Source organism: Cinclus cinclus, chromosome 6 (assembly GCF_963662255.1).
Source record: "Cinclus cinclus chromosome 6, bCinCin1.1, whole genome shotgun sequence".
NCBI classification, from domain to species: Eukaryota; Metazoa; Chordata; class Aves; order Passeriformes; family Cinclidae; genus Cinclus; species Cinclus cinclus.
Window position 1 is genome coordinate 45,036,368 of NC_085051.1, and position 20,744 is coordinate 45,057,111.

The window sequence follows — 20,744 nt, forward strand, 5'->3', positions numbered from 1 at the left end:
ATAAGGCACATTTCCATTCCACTGGAAACAGGATATATATTAGGGCTGGCAACAAAAGTTGAAAGAAGTAGTCAAATGCACTTGGAGTACTGTAATGTCTAGTCACAGACTGTAGCAAAAAAAACAGACAAAACATCTTTTTTTTAACTATAGGAAATCTAAGTACTTTATCCAAATGAAATTTGAGAACAACAGACCTACAAAAGTATGGGGCCCACTGGCTCATAAGGCTTACTGGCATTTAATACTTTCTTTCACAGTGAAAGCAATGGACATAATAGTGGAAGTGTTAAAAATGCAGCTTAAGATGCATCTGTCTTCTGTTAACTTCTAAAGTTATCTTAGAAGTGAGCTGGTAAGTTAAGACCTTGTTATTAAAATATATTTAAATTCAAGAATTTGTTTTCATCACTACCTTGAACTAAAATTTATCCCCAAAAACTGAAGGGCAAAAATCCCACAGCAACAGGAGATAAAGATACAATCATGTTGATATCTACTCAAGTAAACCTTTAACAAATAACACGGACCAAATCCAGACTCTTTGCCAAGAGATCAATCACAGTTTAGCACTCAAGTGCTAAACTTCCCCCAAGTTTGACTTGGCTCTTATTCAAAGTAACATGAGAACCAGGATCTCCAAATGCCAAAGCCACCTCAGCAAGCTTCAACGTGAAAGTTGTCAAACTGTGCAAACTCAAATGAGCGAGTTCCGAGAGCAGCCCAGCCATTGCTTGGTTTAGAAATGGTGACATTCTCCCAGAGTGGATAACCATTTAACAGTCCTGAGGCAGAGTTGCCCTGTCAAAAAAAGGAAAATGTTAGCTTTGTAAAATCCAGGGTCTGTGTAGACACTGAGCCTGCTCACATGGGAGACAAGACAAAGCAGAAGGACGTCAAGTCAACTTTCAACTCCATTTCACACATTTTTCATGCAGAGATACATCTAAATATTGTATAGAAACCTCTGGTGTCTATCAACTCTGTGAAATAGATCTAATGCCTTTACAGTGAATACATTAAAAGCTCCTCTTCCTCTATGCACAGCTTTGCTAACTCAGTGTAGAACCTGAAGAGTAAACTGGTTTTCCTCCTCCTTGTATCAGACTCTTTCAAAACAGCACAATTTTCTTAAGGTGATATAATACACTTGACACTGATTCTGCAGAATTAGGCAGAAGTCAAAAGTAAAGAAAGATGTAATTTAGTTATTAGGCCAAAAGAAAGAAGAGACAGCAGAACTTTGAATATCACTCAAACCACTTCAACATGTAGAAATTAAAAGTAGTTTCAGGAAAAATTATATTTTAAATTTTATTTATTTATATTTATATTTATTTATTAAATTTAATATCAAATTTATCTTGTGTGCTCCGCTAAACAGCATTTAGAAAAAAGTACTTCTGTTTGTACTTCATTTTGCTTGTATTTCTCACTCTGAAAGACAATTATAGATACAGGTGAAAGCAAAGAATGTCTTTCAAGGAGTCAGTGTGAGAATTATTAAAGATGGTTCTGTATTTCAGTCATTACATCAAAGGCATATTAGGTACAAAATACTTTAACAATGCAGATGGAAGTTTGAAGCATTAGAATTTTAAAAGTACCAACTCTTTTGAGTTTTCAGTGATTAATGTTCATCCTCAGTAACCCAATGTCTTGGCCCATTTTACAGATGGCAAGCACTGTCATAAATGTAGGTGTACCTAAGCCAAAACTAAACTACATCCATTTCAGTGAATGCCTTAGGTGCAAGTGTCTCTTGTCCCCAAATGTGACAGTACAAGAGACAAAAAACAGCTTCTAATACTCAGTGGCTTTTTAGCATGAGTGACTCAGTGCATAATTTTAAAAGCATTACCTTCAGTAGTAAATCTCCCCAGCTAGGACTGAAGCTTCCCCACATATCAAGCCAGTTGCAGTTGAAAAAATAAAAGGGACTAGGCATTCAGAAGAGGACCTTAGAGCCTTTTAGGTACTTGTACCAATGTCACACACATCAAACCACACAGGAATATTCAAAGTACAGTTTGGGGCTACTTTCCCCCCCCAAGTCACTACGGTCCAAAAGGGTGCAGTAGGAGGGAAGGAAAAAATGTGGACAAGCTTCTTATTAACTACAGCCCATTGATACAGCAACACAATACCTGTGCACTTCCACCACAGTAGAGAAGGAACTCATCTTATCTGAGTTTCCCAGTCCTTTACTACCTCCACATACGAGGCCTTAGCCTGCAAAGGGAACTGGTGGGAGACAGATTTGTAATACAGGATACCTTAGTATTTTACTGACTGTCTTAGGAACAGGAAGCCAGGCCATCATCTTTCTGTCAGATTAAATAAGGGACTTGCCTCTCTGACCCTTTTACCTCCAGCCTTTAATTCAGCTTTCCAGTTATCTTCTGTACCTTCTACAGATTCTCAAGACCTCTTTTAAAATACAGGCAGCATAACTCAGTATAGTATTTTAATCTTGGTTTAATATAACAGATATTGTTTATGTTTTTGATAGGGTAAACTAATGCAAGTACACCATCAGTAGTATAGCATAGTTTTGTCTAAACCATTTAGGACTGGAAGTTTCATAACTGGTTTTCCAGCTTTTTGCCTCTGTCCTTACCTGAATGTTGAGAGTAAGTGTGTGCCATGCATTATCCCGGACACCAGCAAGTCCTTTCATTAATATTTCTTCTCCAGCTACAAAACATGCTTAAGTTAGCAAAGTATTACTTCAGCCCTTTGCTGAAACTGATAAATACCAAGCCAGCAAAAGGATTATAATATCTGTTTTTCAGAAGTGTTCAGGAATGACATTTTACCAATTTCAGTTGTAGCATGGAAGGCTTAATAGGCAGACCTGTACTCTGCATTATCAGTACATTCTCCTGTTTTGCCAGAATTGTTTTCTCACTGAAATCCTTAATGCTCTTGGCAATTTGGCATGAGATGAGGATTCACTCTATGGACAGCACAGGTTCACAAAGTGTGACAATAGCTATCACTCTGCTCTTCTATAGATCTTCTTGTTTATGCATTGTTTGTAACTATTTTAAATCACTGGGTTTGAGTTGCCATGCTATCATGTTGCTTAGTTTTACCCTAAATTTAAGCTAAGCAAAAATGGGGTGTGAATGACACCTGGAGGGAAGGTGAAGACCTGAAAAAAATTAAGTCCTACAAGTCTTCATTTATTCATTAGACAGTTTTTGCTGCAGGATAATTTAACATTCAGGCTCCCTTCCAGAAAAATTAAAAGATGACTGAAAATAGCTGTACAGAAAAGGTTATCACATTGTGCAACAAGAGTCTCAGCCTGAAATAATGGGGAGGTTGATCAAAACTCACTCATTTCATCTAGGAAAAATTAATTTCTGACAGCCTGATAAACTAATCAGGTAATGTTGCTAGGTCTTAACAAAAATGTATCTTATCAGATATAATTCAGATCTAGAAGCTATATTTGACTAATCAGAAACTATTGAAAATTTTAATTTATACTCATGAAGTGATAGGAAATGCATTTAAACAACTAAATATGCCATTATTTCAACAGAAATTGAAAAGAACTTCTAGCTACTGATGAAATATTATCATACACTCTTCCATGTGCCTGTCAAGTGTTCTTCATATGAACACACATGACTGTTAGCATCACAAGTAGAACATGTGTTCATTCCACTGAGCTACACTAACAGGAGGATGCATTATTTGAGGAAACAGGAGGCCACTTATGATCATCACTGAAGCCAGATGTAAGTACAGTGACTTGAACTGCTCTCTAAGAAAAGCCATTTCATGTTAATCAGGATTTTTTTTATGTGCAGTGTCAGAATACAGATCAAATTTTTCTGTCATTAATATTGTACTAGAGTATTTATGAAAAGCAAAATAGTTCGTATTTGCTAGTATAAAACAGGCGTTGTCAATGGAAAAACTCAAACTCCAGAAAGCTGGGCCTGAGAGACGGGCCAGCCAGTAGTCTTCAGATGCTCTCTCCACATATGAAAAGTGGCCATCTCTAGAACATAACAGGTTAAATTCATAGTAATGACAAATTAACTATAAAATCTGAACATTACCCATTTTTATCAAAGTGATCAAAATGACATATCCATATTCCAGCATCCACTTTTGCAAAGAGTTTCTTACCTAGGTCACCAGTGACTCTGTAGCTGCCATCTGCAAAAACCCAGAAGAAAACTCCTTTGGTACGTCGCACATATATCCCACCATTGTCAACTCTTCCTGCAATAAACACACCTCCATCACGAGGTTTTTCTATGTAGATGTCACAAGTGACTGTCATGTTTACCCTGTAAGAGAATTTTAGTGTTTTAATGAGGAAGGAATCCAACTTTTTGAGTAGGTATTAGAAATTATTTGAGATTATACTCCAGCTCAACAGTAAAGCACCGTGTTATGCATGCAATGAGAGCTGTAAAGAAGAATAAAGCAAAGTAATACCAGAACCATCAAATAGCACCTAGAAAATCTACACAATTTCCTCCTCCCCAGAGTTGCACTACAAGGCTTTTAACCATAAAAATTCTTTCCCTCTATTAATGAATCTACATCCCACATCTGAAAGAACTTGTAGTACAGCTACAGCCACAACGTCACTCACTTAATAATTACTTATTTACAGAATAATTATTTACAGAATGTGAAAACGCTCACTGTGACAGCAGCCCAGCTGCTAACTGAATCAGAGAATATCTATTCTAGCAACTTTTCTTCTCACCTCTAACATATTAGTAAGAATGACCTGAGTTTTCATTCTAATGTAATGCTCTTGATTCTTGAATATATAGTCGTTACACAAACATTACTTTTTTGCCTCCCCATTTATTCAAAAAAGAGACCCCCCCACATTTTCTTTAAGGCATTATAAAGAGACTCAAAGGAATACCGAAATAATTATATAGCAATACCTTCAAAATATACCTAGGTTCAATAAAACAAATCAGTGAAAAACTAACAAATTCAGGATAAGACAGCAAAAAGCTTTCACATGCATGAGTTTAAAATCCAAACTAAAAAGTCCTGAAATTGAATCTTGATAAACTGCCATTGACAACTGAAATAAAGTATCATCCCATAGTGAAATTTAATGTAAGACTGGCTCAGAATTTCAATAGCAGGTGCTCATTGTTGAAAATATCTGCCAGGGACAAGTTGAGTCTTAAACTGAGGGTGAAGCAAACCAACTTGAGGGCCTGAAATTGAGGACTAGCATTATGAAAAGTTAAAGACCAGTAAAACTTGAATGATAAGCTGAATATTTAGGAAGCAAGCTTGGCTTTAAAAGCAAGATGAAGACTCAGAAAGAAACAGAACCAAAATAAAATAATTGGAAATTTTTAGGAATCTCAGTACAGTAATTTAAGAATATGTCCTATGTAGTTATTATAGGAATTACTGAACATGATTTACTCAATGAGGGGAAGTTGATTATAGGGGGAATTTGAGATTTTTCCCAACAGAGGGCTGCAAAAGAAAACATCAGATAACTGAAGAACAACCTCCAAGTACAAGAGGGTGGTATTCTTCCAGGCTTTGGATCAAAGTGATTCAATCACAGCTCCAGGCCTGAAATTAGAAGTGTGAAGCATGTTCTGAAAAAGCATTTGCCAGATCAATGATCTAATTAAAGTGAAAAAAACCCTGACAGCGTGGCTATTTTAAAGAATTTAGGCTAGGCTTCTAAGCAGAAGAGAGTTTTAAGTATGAAGCTTATTACTACTATTAAAAGCGTAATTAGTTAACAGGCTCTTTCCCAAATGCTTATTAATTTTAAACAAACACTATTCTAAAATATGCTGCTTGATTCTGAATTACCATCCCTGTAGCCCCTAGAAAGAATTGCAATTGTAACCATACTTTTATCAAAGCAGTAAACCTGAGTTACTTTCACCCAGAAATAGAAATGGTTGAAGTAGCATTGCCATTAAATCCACACAATTCTACAAACTGCTCAGAAGATGGCAGTCTGCAACAAATACAGTTGAATTATGAATGAAATAGTCTGACAGTAATGAGACTGATCAAACTACTAACAAATAACTCAAAATTATGTAATTCAAAATTAATCCTTTACTTGGTCCAATTTAATAAGAAACTCAGAGCACACACTGGTGATTCTAGTATGCCAACTCAGATCCATTAGTGTAAAAAATTACCTTGAACAAATATACCTAACAGGATATAAGCAGGAAAAAAACATTTTAAGACAGTGCTTACTTTAGGCTAAACAACAAAGAAATGTGGTCAATTCCCCATCCTTTAAGAGTCATTTAGACAGACACAGTTGACCTTTGGCCCTGAGCAGGGCTCAGTGACTTTTAGAAGTGCTTGAATCTTAATTCCTACATGTCTACAGAGAATCTGAAGGCAAAAGCAAAAGCTCTCTGTCAAAGAGAAATGAGGCTTGAGACAGATTAACTGATCAGTACTCATACTGGTGAAGACGTTTCCCAAATGCCACTACAAAATAGTATTTACATACCACTTAAAATTTCCTATGACACTGATGGTCTGGTCTGCATCAGAAACCCAAGTGATGGGCCGCTGCACCACCACCTGGCGAAGTGTGAACACATGATCTCCTGGGTCAGAAGCATTTACAAAGTATTCAAATACACCTGTCTGATCTGCAAAATTTGGGGCTTCACTGAAAGGTGGATTACCTGTTCAGAAAATAAAATACACATGAACTCTAAAATATCCTCTTTTTCTTCGGTGTACTTGTTTTCAGAAATTTCCCCTGAAAATTTTCTCCAGATTTTTACTTGCTGTATCAATGCAGTCCCCAAAATGGAAGTTTTTAAGCAGGCACCAGTTTTGCAAACATTTGAACACCAGGTAAGACATTAAATTAAATTGTATGTGTAAGGTGTACACTCATACAGGTGTAATTTGTTGGAAAAACAGGTATAAGTAAACAGAAACAAAATAGATCTTCAGGCTACCTCTTGTAGAGGATTCAAATAGCATAATTTACTGCATTCCTACATTACAATATTATCTGTCTGTGAATTAAGTTTTTAGATAAGAGAATTCTGGCTTACGTATATTGAAATCATCTCTGTAATTTGAAGGAAAGGGTTGAGGAGGAGGAGGCTCTGGGAATTCACATTTCCATCCTGTCTTGAGTGTGGTTAAAGTGTAGACTTCATCTACATTCAGATCTAAAGAAAACCTTCCCTTCCATACCTGGAATTGAAGAAAGATCAAGCTGCAAAACTTAACAACTAAATGACAAAATACCCACGTTCCTGAAGTAAAGAAGATCCTCTGAAGGCCTGATTTAAGGCAAAAATCCCATCTTCTTGCCTCAGCATTTAAATATCTCTGGACTATTTTTAAAACTCCTTTTCCCCAAACTCCATTACCTCCAGGTAAACACGCATATAGCCAGTAAAACTGCATTCAAACGGCCTTAAAACATGCCCTAAACATGCAGCTTAAGCATGAAAGTTGAGGAGTTTCACCCAATAGGGAAGACACATCTGAAACTGCAGAGGGATTGTAATTAAAATCAACAGCCTTACCTTTACAGGATGGAGTTGCTGGAAAAGACTGGATTTTCCAGATTCAAAATCAAGTCTAGAATGCCACACTTGAAGGGTTTCCACCATATACTACAATAGAAGACACCACACAATTTAAAACACAACAACAGCAAAATAATCACCCTTGAATATTCAATTTGAGAAATACCAGTCCTCTATGGGTGTCAGATTTTGGTAATTTTAAAGCTGTTGATCACATTAGAGGCCACAACTCTATTCAGCTAATCATTACATATGCCTTACATTTTTATAGCTTATACATCAAAAAGACGTTGTCCTAACATGCCCTAATGTTGCTTATAAAGACAGAAAGCACTGCAAACACAGACACAAACTTTAGCTTCTCCATCACCAGCAATACATCTTGGATACAGGCCCTCTTCTGAGAAGTAACTAGACTGACATATCCTGCTAGTTTCACTTTTATGAGGCCTTCAGTGTAGTTGTCAATTTTTTGATTTTAATTTTTGAGCAAAGTATTTTGCTTACATGTCTCCAGCCTTCTGCAATACTACAGCATGTAAACTATAGTAGTTATCAGGTTTTAATCACACCTAACCCGTAAAATTTCTTTTCAGTTACCAACATCAACAACAAAGCAAGCGACCTAGAGCTTGGTTTGAATAAACTATCTGATACTTCCCCAAAAGGGAGCTATGTATCCAAACTGGCAATCAACTACTTCACCTAAGTGAACCATTTTATTGCCAAAAGTATCATCCAAATTATCTCTTCCTAAAGGAAATTATTGCTGACAAAAAATCAAAATAAAATTCCAAACAAGTAACTGTCAACTTCTGAGAAGGAATCATCTGAATCAACTAACAATGACTCCCTCCAGTTTACACCATGAAAGTTTTTTTTGCATTTCAGAGGGAAATTTACTTTAGCAAGATTAAAAAAGAGAATAAGCAAATCAACAACTGGGAGATATTCAGAATATCTCTTCACAGGATGCAACAACAAAACATACAGTATAAAATCAACTACAGCTATTCCCCTGAAAATGAACTGATAACTAGAAAGGCCACGGCTGTGCTGGCCCAACAAACTACGTCAGCATCTCAGAGCACGCAGCCTTGGAATAAACTCTAAAGAAATTCAGTGGCATTTCTGTCCTGTGAAATTTCTTCTTCAATATACAGATGATTAGACTGGGAGGCAGCAATTCTACAATTTCAGTTATGACATTGCCATGACAGCCGTGGTAAAACAGAACCAGAGTGCTTAAAACTTTGCCAGGTGTGAAACAGCCTCCAGTACTGGAGACTGTTCATTTCCTGCTAACCTGTGATACTGACCAGCATGTATCTGATTACGAATGGCAATTCATTTTACAAGGCTGATGAAATGTATTCAATATCTACTTACAAATGACCCTCTGAGGTAGAAAGTTGCTCTCTGAGGTATGACACTGAAATTTGGCAATGGAGGCCTGATACATTTAGAGTGATTATGACTCTGAAGAAGAAAAAAAAATGTAACAGGGGAGACACACATTACTGGAATGCAACACATGGCAACATTCATGAAAAACCTACAGCACAGAATTGAAAGAACAATAGTTTATTTCACTGTTATCTTAACAGCTGCAATTACAGTAGTTTAATAATTTTATTTTCAATACAGATTTTAAGAAAGCACATGATATAACTTCCTCTGAGTGTGTTATCCAATTAAAGCTAATGTGTAATAAAAAGATAAAGATGGCATATATATTGGCCTCCAGGAAATCTCAACTACATATTTCAAGTTCAGATAGAAAAAATGAGCTCTAGTGAACTCACTAATAAAGCTACAAGTATCAAAGAACATTCACAGATACTGGACTATGTAAATCAAGACAAGTTCTTTATAACAAAATATTTCCTGTAGCTTTTCTAGTCCACTGGAATTGCTGATGCACATACCATAGTTTCAATGATGATGGTAAGGTTCCCTAGGCCATCTGTCAGAGCCACAAAACTGCCACCTCCTTCTAAGTGTCCATCCACTTGCAAGTATGACCAGCCTGGCTGAGTAAATTGTGTGGTGTGTGCTGAGACAAAAATCAGAATACAGTAATTAAGACTTAATAAAAACGGTACCATTTGTAGGCTTAATTAAATTTCTCTCTCATACATGCTGACAAAACTGATTTAGGAAAGTAATAGAACTTCCAAAACAAAATTTACCTACATACAAGGAAAGATTAAAGAATTACACTACGGCAAAATTAAAAATACCAACACTGTGGCAGCTAAAATGACAGCAATTATACAGACATTAAGTACAGACTATATAAGATAATTATGTCCATTCAATTTGAATTTTCATCACAGTTCAGATTTTCCCAAATCTTTCTTTTTCTTTACATAAAGTTAACATTTGAGGCAGAGAAAGCACAAATGGGCAACTCCATGAGGAATAACTAAATAAGTAGGGTTTTCAGAAAGTAAGTGAAACTACCAAAGAAGAATATGACCCAGATCATGAAAATTCTGAGCAACATGGACACAGGAATAACTGCTCAGCTGTTCAGTTCATGGGAAACTGTGGCCATTTTTCTTGTAATGCTTTTACATATATAGGTAACTAGCAGAAGAACAAAAATTAAAGCATTTGTCTTGCTCTTCCTTCATGGCACTGCATAGTTGTTCTACAGAAGTGCGGCAAAGAAAGTAAAACATTGCAGGACTATGGAGTAGCCAGTGAATCCATGTGTTCATGGACACCAAATGAACATGCTTCCCTTCCCCCAAACTCAGGGAAATGCTGATTTACACAAGCCAAGAATGTCAAGCAGGAAAAGAATAGAGGTTCTTTGTTCCATTTTCGTAAATTAAGAAGTACCAAATGGAATCGACTGATACCCAAAGATAAAAAATACAAAAAGGGAAAGGAAGCAGGAAAGCACATTAACCTTTTATGGGCACTTCAGATCAAAATATTTTAGTAGTAACATCTATAAAGGCTTATTCATTTCTGATACAGCCAATGGTCAAGCATAAACATTACCCTTACTATTATATCTTTCTGCTTTCTATTGAAATGAGATTATTTTCTTCCTTCTTAATGTATTAACAAAACCTTCCACAAATCTATCTCAATTTGGTACAAAAAATAACACACTAAATAAATAAAGGCCTCAAAAATATAGTGATGTATGGTGACAGAGCACCAATTTTTAACTGCAAAATTTTCACCTGTAATCCAGATGGGAGATTCAACTTTATAGTGGCCACTCCACGGCTCCTGTGCTGTCATTAATCCACACCGACCAAAGGGCAACTCCTCATAATAACTAGCCACCAGATTCCATGCAATTGTTCTGGAAGAAAAACGGGTGTTCTCTCCATTCATGTGTATAGTATTAGATTAACTTAGTACAAGAATCCATTCCTACTTTTTCTCCAGCACACAAGGAAAACAATATGGGGGATGGAGGGAATATCTTTCTAGCTAAAAGGAAAAAGAAAACCTACAGGAGAAGAAAATAAAACAAATCAGCTTCCAGTGTTGGGAACTTCTTCCAAAACTGGTGAAACATGTATTGAGGGTAAAGACTCCATTTGTTTGGGGTTTTTACCTGTTCTGAAGGGAAAAATTTTGTTAGCAAAGTCTACAGCTTTTTGCTAGGTGCTGTTTGGTTGAGGTTTTTGCGGTTGCTTGGTTATTTCTGTGCATGGTGGTAGTTGTTTTGGGCAGAGTTTTTTAGGTAAGCACTTAAGTACCACCAAAAATAAAAAAAAAAAAATCTTATCTTTATCCATATAAGTAACAAACAGAAAACCAACTTTAACCAGCCATCATCCAGGAGTTGTTGCTCTATCCTGACAAGGATAACCACTTCATGCATTTTGCTTTGGGCTTCACTGAAAATGTTTTGCAAGGACTTTAAAACTTAAGACCTCAGGGCCTTTAAATACGGAAATACAGCTTAAAAGAGCAATTAAGCAGAAGCAAAAACTGTCAGTCTGTTTTGCTATTGCATACAGGTGAGTACAAAGGCCTCATTCTAAAGTCATTTCCACAGACTTATCACATTATACATACATACAGAAGAGATCCTGCAATTCTACAAAAACGTGACCATAAAATAAACAACTCTTGAATTGTGAATGCAACTTGCTCACATCAAACTTGTTCTGTTGATTTCAAACCTAGAAAGAAAAGTAGGAAACTCAACTTCAGGAAGTTGAAAGGAAAACAAACAGCAGAAAGATAAGCTGCCTTTGGTCAGAAAGTTTTTGTTTTCAGTATAGAAGCCAAGATAACTTCACTGGACATCTGGACTTGGAAAAATAGAAAAACAATTGAAAAAGAAAGAGCCCAAATTAAGATATTAAAGTATATGAGGATTAAGAAGCACACAGAGTGATCAGGAATTCATGCAGGAAATATTAATCTGTTTGAAAATTTCAGCTTGCAGAGAAGACAAAAGATTTGTAGAAACCAGGTGACTGAAGAAATTTTCACTAGTATCAGTGATTTTTCCTACACTCCACTTGAAGCAACAGACAAGGATATTTCTCTTTATTTTTCCAGAATGAAGTTACAAAGAATCTGAAAGCTTTGAACAGTTTTGCTTACAACTTGATGCCTACATATTCTTTAATCAAACTTTTTCTTTCAGATTACCAGCTGTAATACCAGAAACATCAAACTATATTTTCTATTCTTTTCTAAAACTGAGTTATGTAATTTCCCAGTGAAGAGAAAATTTTTTATGGTTTTCAGTTTGGAAAGAAAATGTGCAGAAAACAGTAAATTTATCAAAAGACTACAGCATGTTTAAGAATGGATTCTGAGGAAGAAGTTGTATGGAAAAACTAGATAATTACGTGTGTAGTTATCTGTTTAACTGAACAATCTAATAAAGACCTTAAGAAAAATATGATAAATTAGTTTTATTGTCATTTTCCTCCAATGTTTTTCACTGTTAGCCCTTCTTAAGAACACTCTCATTTTAGTAATTATCATCAGTCTCAAAGGCATCTAAGGTGAACTGCATAAATCACTGAATGTTGGGAAACAAGAATACATTGAAATCTATGTGACTTCTAGCCCAGAAAGAGGTCAGAACAGCAGTCTTCCTATCTTACTATGTTAGAATTCAGACCACATTGGGGTGACTTTCAGTTTACCTGTTTTCTCACCAGAGCAGATGTGTTATACAGTATTTTAAATAATTCTTGCACTCCAAGTTGTGAAAGCAACCAACAGTGCCCAACACTTACGAGGTCATGTTTCCATTCACGTAGTTTTGGTTCAGGATCCGAGCCCAGCAGCCTGCACCAACATCATTATTGAAAGTACTGTAATCTTCTGATGACCACAGTTTCTTCCCAGTTAATATGGCATTTTTCACTGTTTTTGTCCCAGGATAATGAGCCCTACACAATATTTTGAAAAGGAAAGGCACTTAGTACAAAGAGAAAAATCAAAGTTTGGAGGTACATATAGCAGGAATGACTGACTTCCTTCAAACTGAAAATGAAAAATAAAATTTCTTTGGAATATTCACAAGTGGAATACAAGAAAATTGAACAAGGGGTAGCTGTAACATTCCAGAACTCACTGTATTTACATCACATTATTTCTTCTGCTACATGATAGCATACAGATAAACTTAGATTTACAGATACCATGCAATGTTCACAGCTTGCTAAAGCAAATCTCTGTCCTGAAATTGAGCTTGAAGATGGACGTATTACCAATGTGCTGAATAGAGAAAATACATGCCAACTCATACTATCTTAAATAAAACCATAAATAATGTGGAACAACAGTAAGATACTAGGCCTTACACTAAGAATGTAGCTGCATGAATGCAGCTGCCTAAGAACTGTCATGTCTTAGAACTAAACATGAACTTGACTGATTCTGTACATTTTTTAATAAACTCAAGCTTCACAAAAACATGCTATTTGGACTAGAGAAGTTACAGAGGTACAAACTGATAATAGTTGAAACAAATAATGATTGCTAATTTTCTTTTCAAGATCCTCCTTAGTATAAGGAGAGGTTGTTTCTCCTAATGGTGACTTTGATTACACTCAATCACAACACTGACCCACTGTGCAAGGTTTGCTGACTGAAATAAAACCTTTCAAATCACTTGCAGAAAACAGGGTTGTGATTTTCCTCACTTAGCAAATTATTGAACACACTTAATATGTACACTAAAATGAAACTATGTCCTTTACTATTAGCCTGCCACTTGACAAGTTGATAGATTTGTGGTAACAACACAAGAAACACCAGTTTTTCTAGGCTGACTGTTGGGGCTTTTTTAAATTATTTTCCCTGTAGTGAACAATGAGCCATTTCCCAGTGCTGTAGTCTTTCATATGTACCTTCACTAATGGTAATGTAACAGATACCAGGAATTTTAGCTACATTTTGCTCTTCTTGGAAACCTAAGTGCTGCCTAAGCACCAAGAAAAAGGTTCTTGTAATGGCATAAAGTGCATAGCTTGCAAAAACAAAGCATAGAAGAAATAATTTGTCTTTCTACACTCCTAACAAGGTGTTTCTTAAGTGGTAATATCCTGCCCAATAAAAACTGAAATACACAAGAGAGTATTTAATCTCCATGTTAAGACTGAATCAGAGTAGGGACACAAAACTTACACTTATAAAGAGTTAAGCAAATACAGCTTCCTTAGATAGCATATAAACTGTCAAGCTTCATCCAGACATGATCCAAGACTCCACCTATGAAAAACTGCCAACTGTTCATGTTCAGAATGGGAGGAAGGATTGATTGCAATGGTAGATGATACTGACTGCCTATCTGTATTTGGAGAAAAAAAACCTTCATTTCTACACCTCCTATGGTTCAGATATATAAAGATTAATGGAAAAGACTCAAACTGAAGCAAGGAACTGACACATTTGAAGCATGGGTCAGGCAAGTTTATGGCACCTAGTAAGTACAGAACTACTATAAATAAAGAAAAGTTAATGAATATTACGTACACACATTTCCATTCAGCCATTGAGACAGTAACCAATCTCAAATTTGGTCTGCTATAAAATATTATTATGAGAAAACCCAGAACTAGTAAAACAAGTCAGCTGGTTGCATGTTTTCCAAATACAAATTTGTCATCAAAACAAAATAGGAACTTTTGGCTTACAGAATCAAGCCATCGGAACTCAAAGAAAAAGTCACAGCCTGAATTCATTTCTGGATCACAAACATTTCAGTAACAAACCAGTGGAAACTACAAGGCTGTGTATCCACATGTAAAGCTAAAGCACTTTTTGCATACCCCTTAGAGTAACCAAAACCCTCAGAATAAACAGTGTTGTCCAAAAAACCTTCAATCTATCAAAAGTGCAACCACACCCAACAGGAATCTTCAGCATGACAGAAGACTCCTGATTCAATTAAAGGTTGAGGCTGTTACCAGGACAGGAGTTGTGTGATTTAATGTGGGTTACTATGAAAATTTTATACTACTGATCCTTTCCTTGCAGGTAAGAGTACAGAGAGGTAAAGCTTTGGCTGTGTTAGGTTATAAATAAGATGAAGACAAACTATAAACAAACCACCAAGAAAGAAGAACAGAGAGAACCCCCTACCCAATCACATCGACCACTCCGTGGAGCTCAGAGTCAATCATCATGACAAAGGAAATGGGCTCCCACAGTCTATCGCTGGCTATGATCCTCACCTGCTCCAGACCATGCTTATCCAATGTGTACCTCAACAGCTTGGGGAAAAAAAAGGAGAGCAAAGAACAGAGAGAAGGGACAAATAAAAAAAATAGTTTTTCAAACTGTCAAAACTTTATATTGGGAAAGGCAACATCTTCTTCAGCACTAGCTGAAAAAAACTACTATGCTTCAATTCATGTTTTTGCAACTTGGACAACTGTTACACCAAACAAAATGTACAAAATTGTCAAGCACAAAGCGACCTCAAAAGACACCTTCTTCTACCATGCTGAATTCCAAAATACCTGATAAAAAGAAAAATTTAAAATGTTTTGTTCTTTTACAGACACAAAAGTACAGATAAAGACAAAGCATATCACATTTCATGCAAGATACTCTATTTGCACATTAGCCACTCAGATGTTACAGTGCTGATGGTATACAAGATGTGTATGAACTTTCTGAACCTGAGCATTTGAAGGACAGAAACATAAATACTATTATCTTTCAATAGGTCAGCAGAACTCTCTGGGATAGTTACTACCTTAAAGTCAGCATTGGTTGAGAAATATGCTGCTCTCATTTTGCACTAACCCTAATTTCATGACAGATAACAAAACCACTACTCAAGAAAACCTAACTTTTCATTTTTTGTGATCAGTGGTGATGGGGCAGTTGGGGAAAAATCTGTATGACATTCAAGAAAAACCTCTGACAAAAAGAACTTCCATTTCAGAGAACAACTAAAACATCTCTGTGGTTCTAAAGGCACAAACAAAAACAAGTACTCCTATCCTTGGTTCTGCCAAGCTCTTAAAAAAACCAAGAGTTATACACAGTCAATTCATTCTTCAAGCTGTATTGTCAGGGAAATCGTTGCTAAAACATTTCCTAATGCACCTGCTGAGCTGCAAGTCTTGCCTAACCTAAGAAAGTTTTTTAAAGTTTGTTTTAAACCAAATTAGTTACTCAATTCTGAATGAGTTACTCAATTCTGACACTATAATTGGTATTTCTCAGGCAGCCACTTTCAGGTCATTGGTGTTTGCAAGTTCAACACATACAAAAGCAGTTTCTTTATAAAATCCCTGCTTACCTGACTTGCTATAACCCTTGAACCATGCATTCATTTAAACTATGGTGAGTATATCATACTTCCTTGCATACAGAGGATAAATTGCAGGAGTGACCACAAGAATCTTCTTACCACAATAAGGTTAACAACAGAGATAAACAAGTTAACAAATGTAACACAAGTGAGCAATTTGTATCCGTAAGGCAATTTTTCAGGGGGAACATGTATTTTTTTTTTTACTATGCATAATTTTGAGAAACCAGGTGTTACAAAGAGAGCAAGAGCAGCAGAACAAGTTGCCAGAAGCAGGTAGTAAAAAAGTGTAATATGGAACAGGAGTGAAGGCAAACAACTGAGTTGACATTTGCTGAGACACCAACAGAAAGCATTCCCAGCTGCCAAAACTGAGATAGTCTATATCAGTTCACAAACTTTGGGTGCTTGTTTTTACTTCTATATTATGTCTTCTATGTCAGTGCATGCATTTCTAGTATTATCTGTTATGAGATATAAGCAAGAAACAGAAACTTCTAGCTCTAGGATACAACCAAAAAAATCTCAGCTGCCACCACAGAAAGTCCCAGGGTGATAAGCTCCTTTCTGAAAGTTCAAGTTCACCCGAAATGAAAACGAGTTGCAGACCAAGAATTCAATCCTAAGGTTTTTCTGACTTGGAACATGCACATGCAGATTAGTTAGAAGTTTCCTGTCCTTAGCTAGTGCTAAGAAGCCTAAAACAGAGCTCCTAAATGGACACTTAAAAAAAATGATGTAAGAGTGATAAGGTCAGCTTACACATGTACTAAACTGAAAGAAGAGAGGAAGACAAGAAAGAATAATCCATCACCACTGTACACAATGATGGAAAAAATGGAAACAGCTAGGAAGTATAAAATAAGAATATATGACTCTTGAAAATGGAGATGAAGACTTAGAGATAGGAAGCAATAGCAATGTTTAAAATGCCTCCCTTCTCCCACACTTACCCGACTACCTCAATAGCATCATTAAGATAGGGATCAACTATCATCTCTTTTGAGACGTTCCAATCTCCATCCGCAGCGATGATGCCAACGTTCCACAGACCCAGTCTATCCAAAAAATGTCGAAGTACCTTAGCAACAGATAACACCACTTAAAGTACAGCCTAAATCAATAAGGCAACATGAAATTTAAGACTGAAAACAAGAACTCTGGAAGGAGTCAATGGAAGCCTCTATTTACAGACCAGGATGGATAAGAAAAGTTCTCACTTCCCAAACAAGAGCTATGGTGGCAACTACGACAAAATTAATAGTAAGCATTTTTAAAACTGAAGGGTTATCATTGACATTGTAGTCATTACACAAAAATGGGTTTCTCATCACTTTTTTGACACCACATGTTCACACATATACTCCACTTGGACACCCTCAACACACTGATTCCTGGCATGGATGTAATTCATTACACAAAAGTAATGGATTTATCACAAAGTCAGTCATGTTAAGCTAATCTAAAAATGACAGGTGGCTGAAATGTGGAAGTGGACATATCTCCCCAATTGACCAGATGCAAAAGTTAACCTGATCCTCCAAAAAAGTATGTTGAAAAAACAGCGATTGAAGTTTGAAAATAGAAAAGACCTATCCATGCAGATCGCCACAGGAACAGAAATCTCTGCCAAACACCTGCTCTGTTCAAGTGAAGAGCACCTAAACATTTTTTTCAATGCCAGCTTCACTGACCAAAAAAAAAAAAAAAAAAATTTGATGTTTTCAGTGTTTAATATTTAAATTTACTCACTAATTGGTTCTCATGTTTCACTTTAAGGGAAAGCAGTAAATAAACCTAGAATTGCATATTTACAACAAAACTAAGGGCAACCAACTTTGAATTCAAACATGCCAGCAGAAAAGACAGAATTCCTATTCTGCGTTTACAGCTTCTCTTTACTATTGCACTGTTAAAGATGATAAACAGCTCATATTCGTCTGTGGAACTCTTAGGTAAAATATATCCACACAAAATATAATCAGCCTTAATAGTTAACAATGAACCATGCTTATAGAGGTCTGGTACTATCTGAAAACTCAGACCAGAAATAAAAATATTAAAAAAAACAGAAAAAAAAATTAAAAATTAAAAAAAAAAAACAAAAAAAACCCACATTTTCAGCAGCTTGCACATACAGCTGTATCTGGTAAAGTCCACAGTCCACAATCTAAAATCCTTTGTTCAATTTTATATAAAAGAATGGTGCACTGTGTGCATGCATGCACAAAAAAAGATTTTGCAACTTGATTCAAAGATCAGTAGGCATGAATCCTTAAATTATTTCTTGTAATAGCTCTCTGGCACTGTGAAGGAGAATAGAGAGTATTTCTATTTTATCGTGTAGTGAAATAAGGACAGAAATCAAAGTCTAAGTGTTGATGACAATCAAAGCCCAGTTTAAAAACTAATTAAGACATAAAACTTACTAAGAAGAAAAGTAGCAATGAAGTTCTGTTCAGCTGTTTGGAACCTTTGAAACACAAAATCTACCAAAAGAAAAATTCATAATACTAGAAAGTCCTTGCAATTTAAAGCATTCCAGCTACCTAGATTCTCACAAAAATTGCCTAACTGCAGAGACCAAAAGAACAAAATGAATGGCTGCAGAATTTCCATGCTGAAAGAGAAGTACCAAGGGCATAGAACTGCATGCACCCAAAATGCACTCCACAATAACGTAGGCAAAACAGCTTCCTCACACCCAGAATTCATATGAAAGAACAGTCTTCTTGAACAAGAATTTAGAAGCATTAGAATCTCCATTTCTTTCTTCTTTTTTTTTCTACTTAAGTAACATAACTAGTGCTTTAGTGGATGAAGTATGTGGAATAACATCTTACAAGTAAAAATTTAGCCAGATAACTAAGAGCTTATCTGTGATGTATTTAAAAGGAATTACAGAAAATGTTTGGTGTGCAGCAGTACATTTCAGTATATTAACCTCTTGTGAAATGGCAGACTGCAAATAGAACTATCATGCTGATGAGAGAAGTGGTGCCAAGTGACACTGTAAGAGAATTAATGGTGAAATAGGTGTTTAATTAAATCCTCTTATCAGTTAACATACAGTAGAACGAAGGCCAAAACTTTTCAGTAAATATTTGGGTGATATTAACGTCAAATTTTAAACTAAATATTCAGCTCTATAAGCCAAGTTCTCAGTCCCAATTCAACAGTATTCAAAAACTATAAAGTGGAATGTTGCCCCTAGACTCAACAGTTTGTTCTCCATATTCTCTCTCCCTACGTGAGGAAGCCAAGACAAGCAGACAAGAAACCCTCAAGGTGACATGAAACAGATTTGGGACTGTTCAGCCTGAAGAGTTTTTGAGGTGACTAATTGCTGCCTTCCAGTACCTGAAGGGAGCCTACAAGAAAAGATGGAGAGAGACTTTTTACAAAAGCATGTAGTGATAGGACAAGGGGGGATGGATAGGAATGTCCCATCCCTGGAAGTCTTCAAGGCTAGTCTGAATGAAGTCTTGAGCAATGTGGTCTAATGGAAGGTGTCGCTGACCAAGGCAGGAAAATTGGAACTGGATGATCTTTAAGGTCCCTTCCAACTCAAACCACTGTATGATTCTCTGCAGCTTGTTTGCTTTTAAGAAAAGACAATGCCATTGTATCTCAGCCTCAAAGCAACAATAAGGGAAGGAAAAAAACAGGAGCTTATGCTTAAGATTTCACTGCAAGACAATGTAACAAACAGAAAAGTTTTCAAAGCACAGCAGCAGGGGCTGCAGGATCATTCAGTAGTGAGAAATATTAGAGGTATCTCAAGGTTGGTTATGTAAAATGCTGTGTTCCCCCAGCTTTTTAGAACAAGAGGTACTGAATTTTGCAAAGTTAAAAACACAGAGCCTTTACTGTGGTTTAATAGCAATATTTAAACGTACTGTAATCAGAGAACCTAGCTACAGAATTCTAAGCAATTCTGTATCTTGGACCTTCAGCTATATCCAAGCTGGAATAAAGATGATTTAAGTTTGTATGACAGTAGCATGAACTGAAACTTCCATTAAAATTTAGAAGTCCTAACATTTAGCATACACTGAAATGCCCAAGTTCAAAATAACAGTTTCGGACACACAAACAATCTAGATATATAAACATGTTATCTATTCATGCATGCAACTGCAAGAAACAGAGTTCAGTAAGTGATATAGGTGCAGAATTAAGATCCCTTTCCTACACAAATTCAGAAAAGCTAATTGTTTGTGAACAGCATGACAAGCACTTCACAGATATAAGAAGAGAATACATACCTTAATGTATTTGCTACTAAATGCCCTTTCATTCCATATCTATAAAGAGAAAGTAAAATCCATTTAGAAAAATCAGGATATGCCAATGTAGAATTAAAGATTTTATTTATATATATGTAAGATTATAGAATCCATTAATCAACTCCATGG

At 36.0% G+C, this 20,744-nt stretch overlaps 1 protein-coding gene across 1 annotated transcript in view; it reads right to left on the reverse strand.

Moving 5' to 3' along the window:
* Positions 1 to 601: 601 nt before the first annotated feature.
* GALC (galactosylceramidase) overlaps positions 602 to 20,744 on the reverse strand; it is a 28,611-nt gene continuing 8,468 nt past the window's right edge. The window contains exons 6-17 of the mRNA XM_062494455.1: positions 20,595 to 20,633; positions 15,144 to 15,274; positions 12,791 to 12,946; positions 10,757 to 10,881; positions 9,482 to 9,609; positions 8,943 to 9,032; positions 7,557 to 7,640; positions 7,068 to 7,212; positions 6,506 to 6,686; positions 4,150 to 4,313; positions 2,621 to 2,697; positions 602 to 801 (exon numbers count right to left, since the gene is read on the reverse strand). Of these exons, the coding sequence (XP_062350439.1) occupies positions 658 to 801; positions 2,621 to 2,697; positions 4,150 to 4,313; positions 6,506 to 6,686; positions 7,068 to 7,212; positions 7,557 to 7,640; positions 8,943 to 9,032; positions 9,482 to 9,609; positions 10,757 to 10,881; positions 12,791 to 12,946; positions 15,144 to 15,274; positions 20,595 to 20,633 (1,464 nt within the window). The 3' untranslated portion in view covers positions 602 to 657. The remainder of the gene's footprint in view (positions 802 to 2,620; positions 2,698 to 4,149; positions 4,314 to 6,505; positions 6,687 to 7,067; positions 7,213 to 7,556; positions 7,641 to 8,942; positions 9,033 to 9,481; positions 9,610 to 10,756; positions 10,882 to 12,790; positions 12,947 to 15,143; positions 15,275 to 20,594; positions 20,634 to 20,744) is intronic.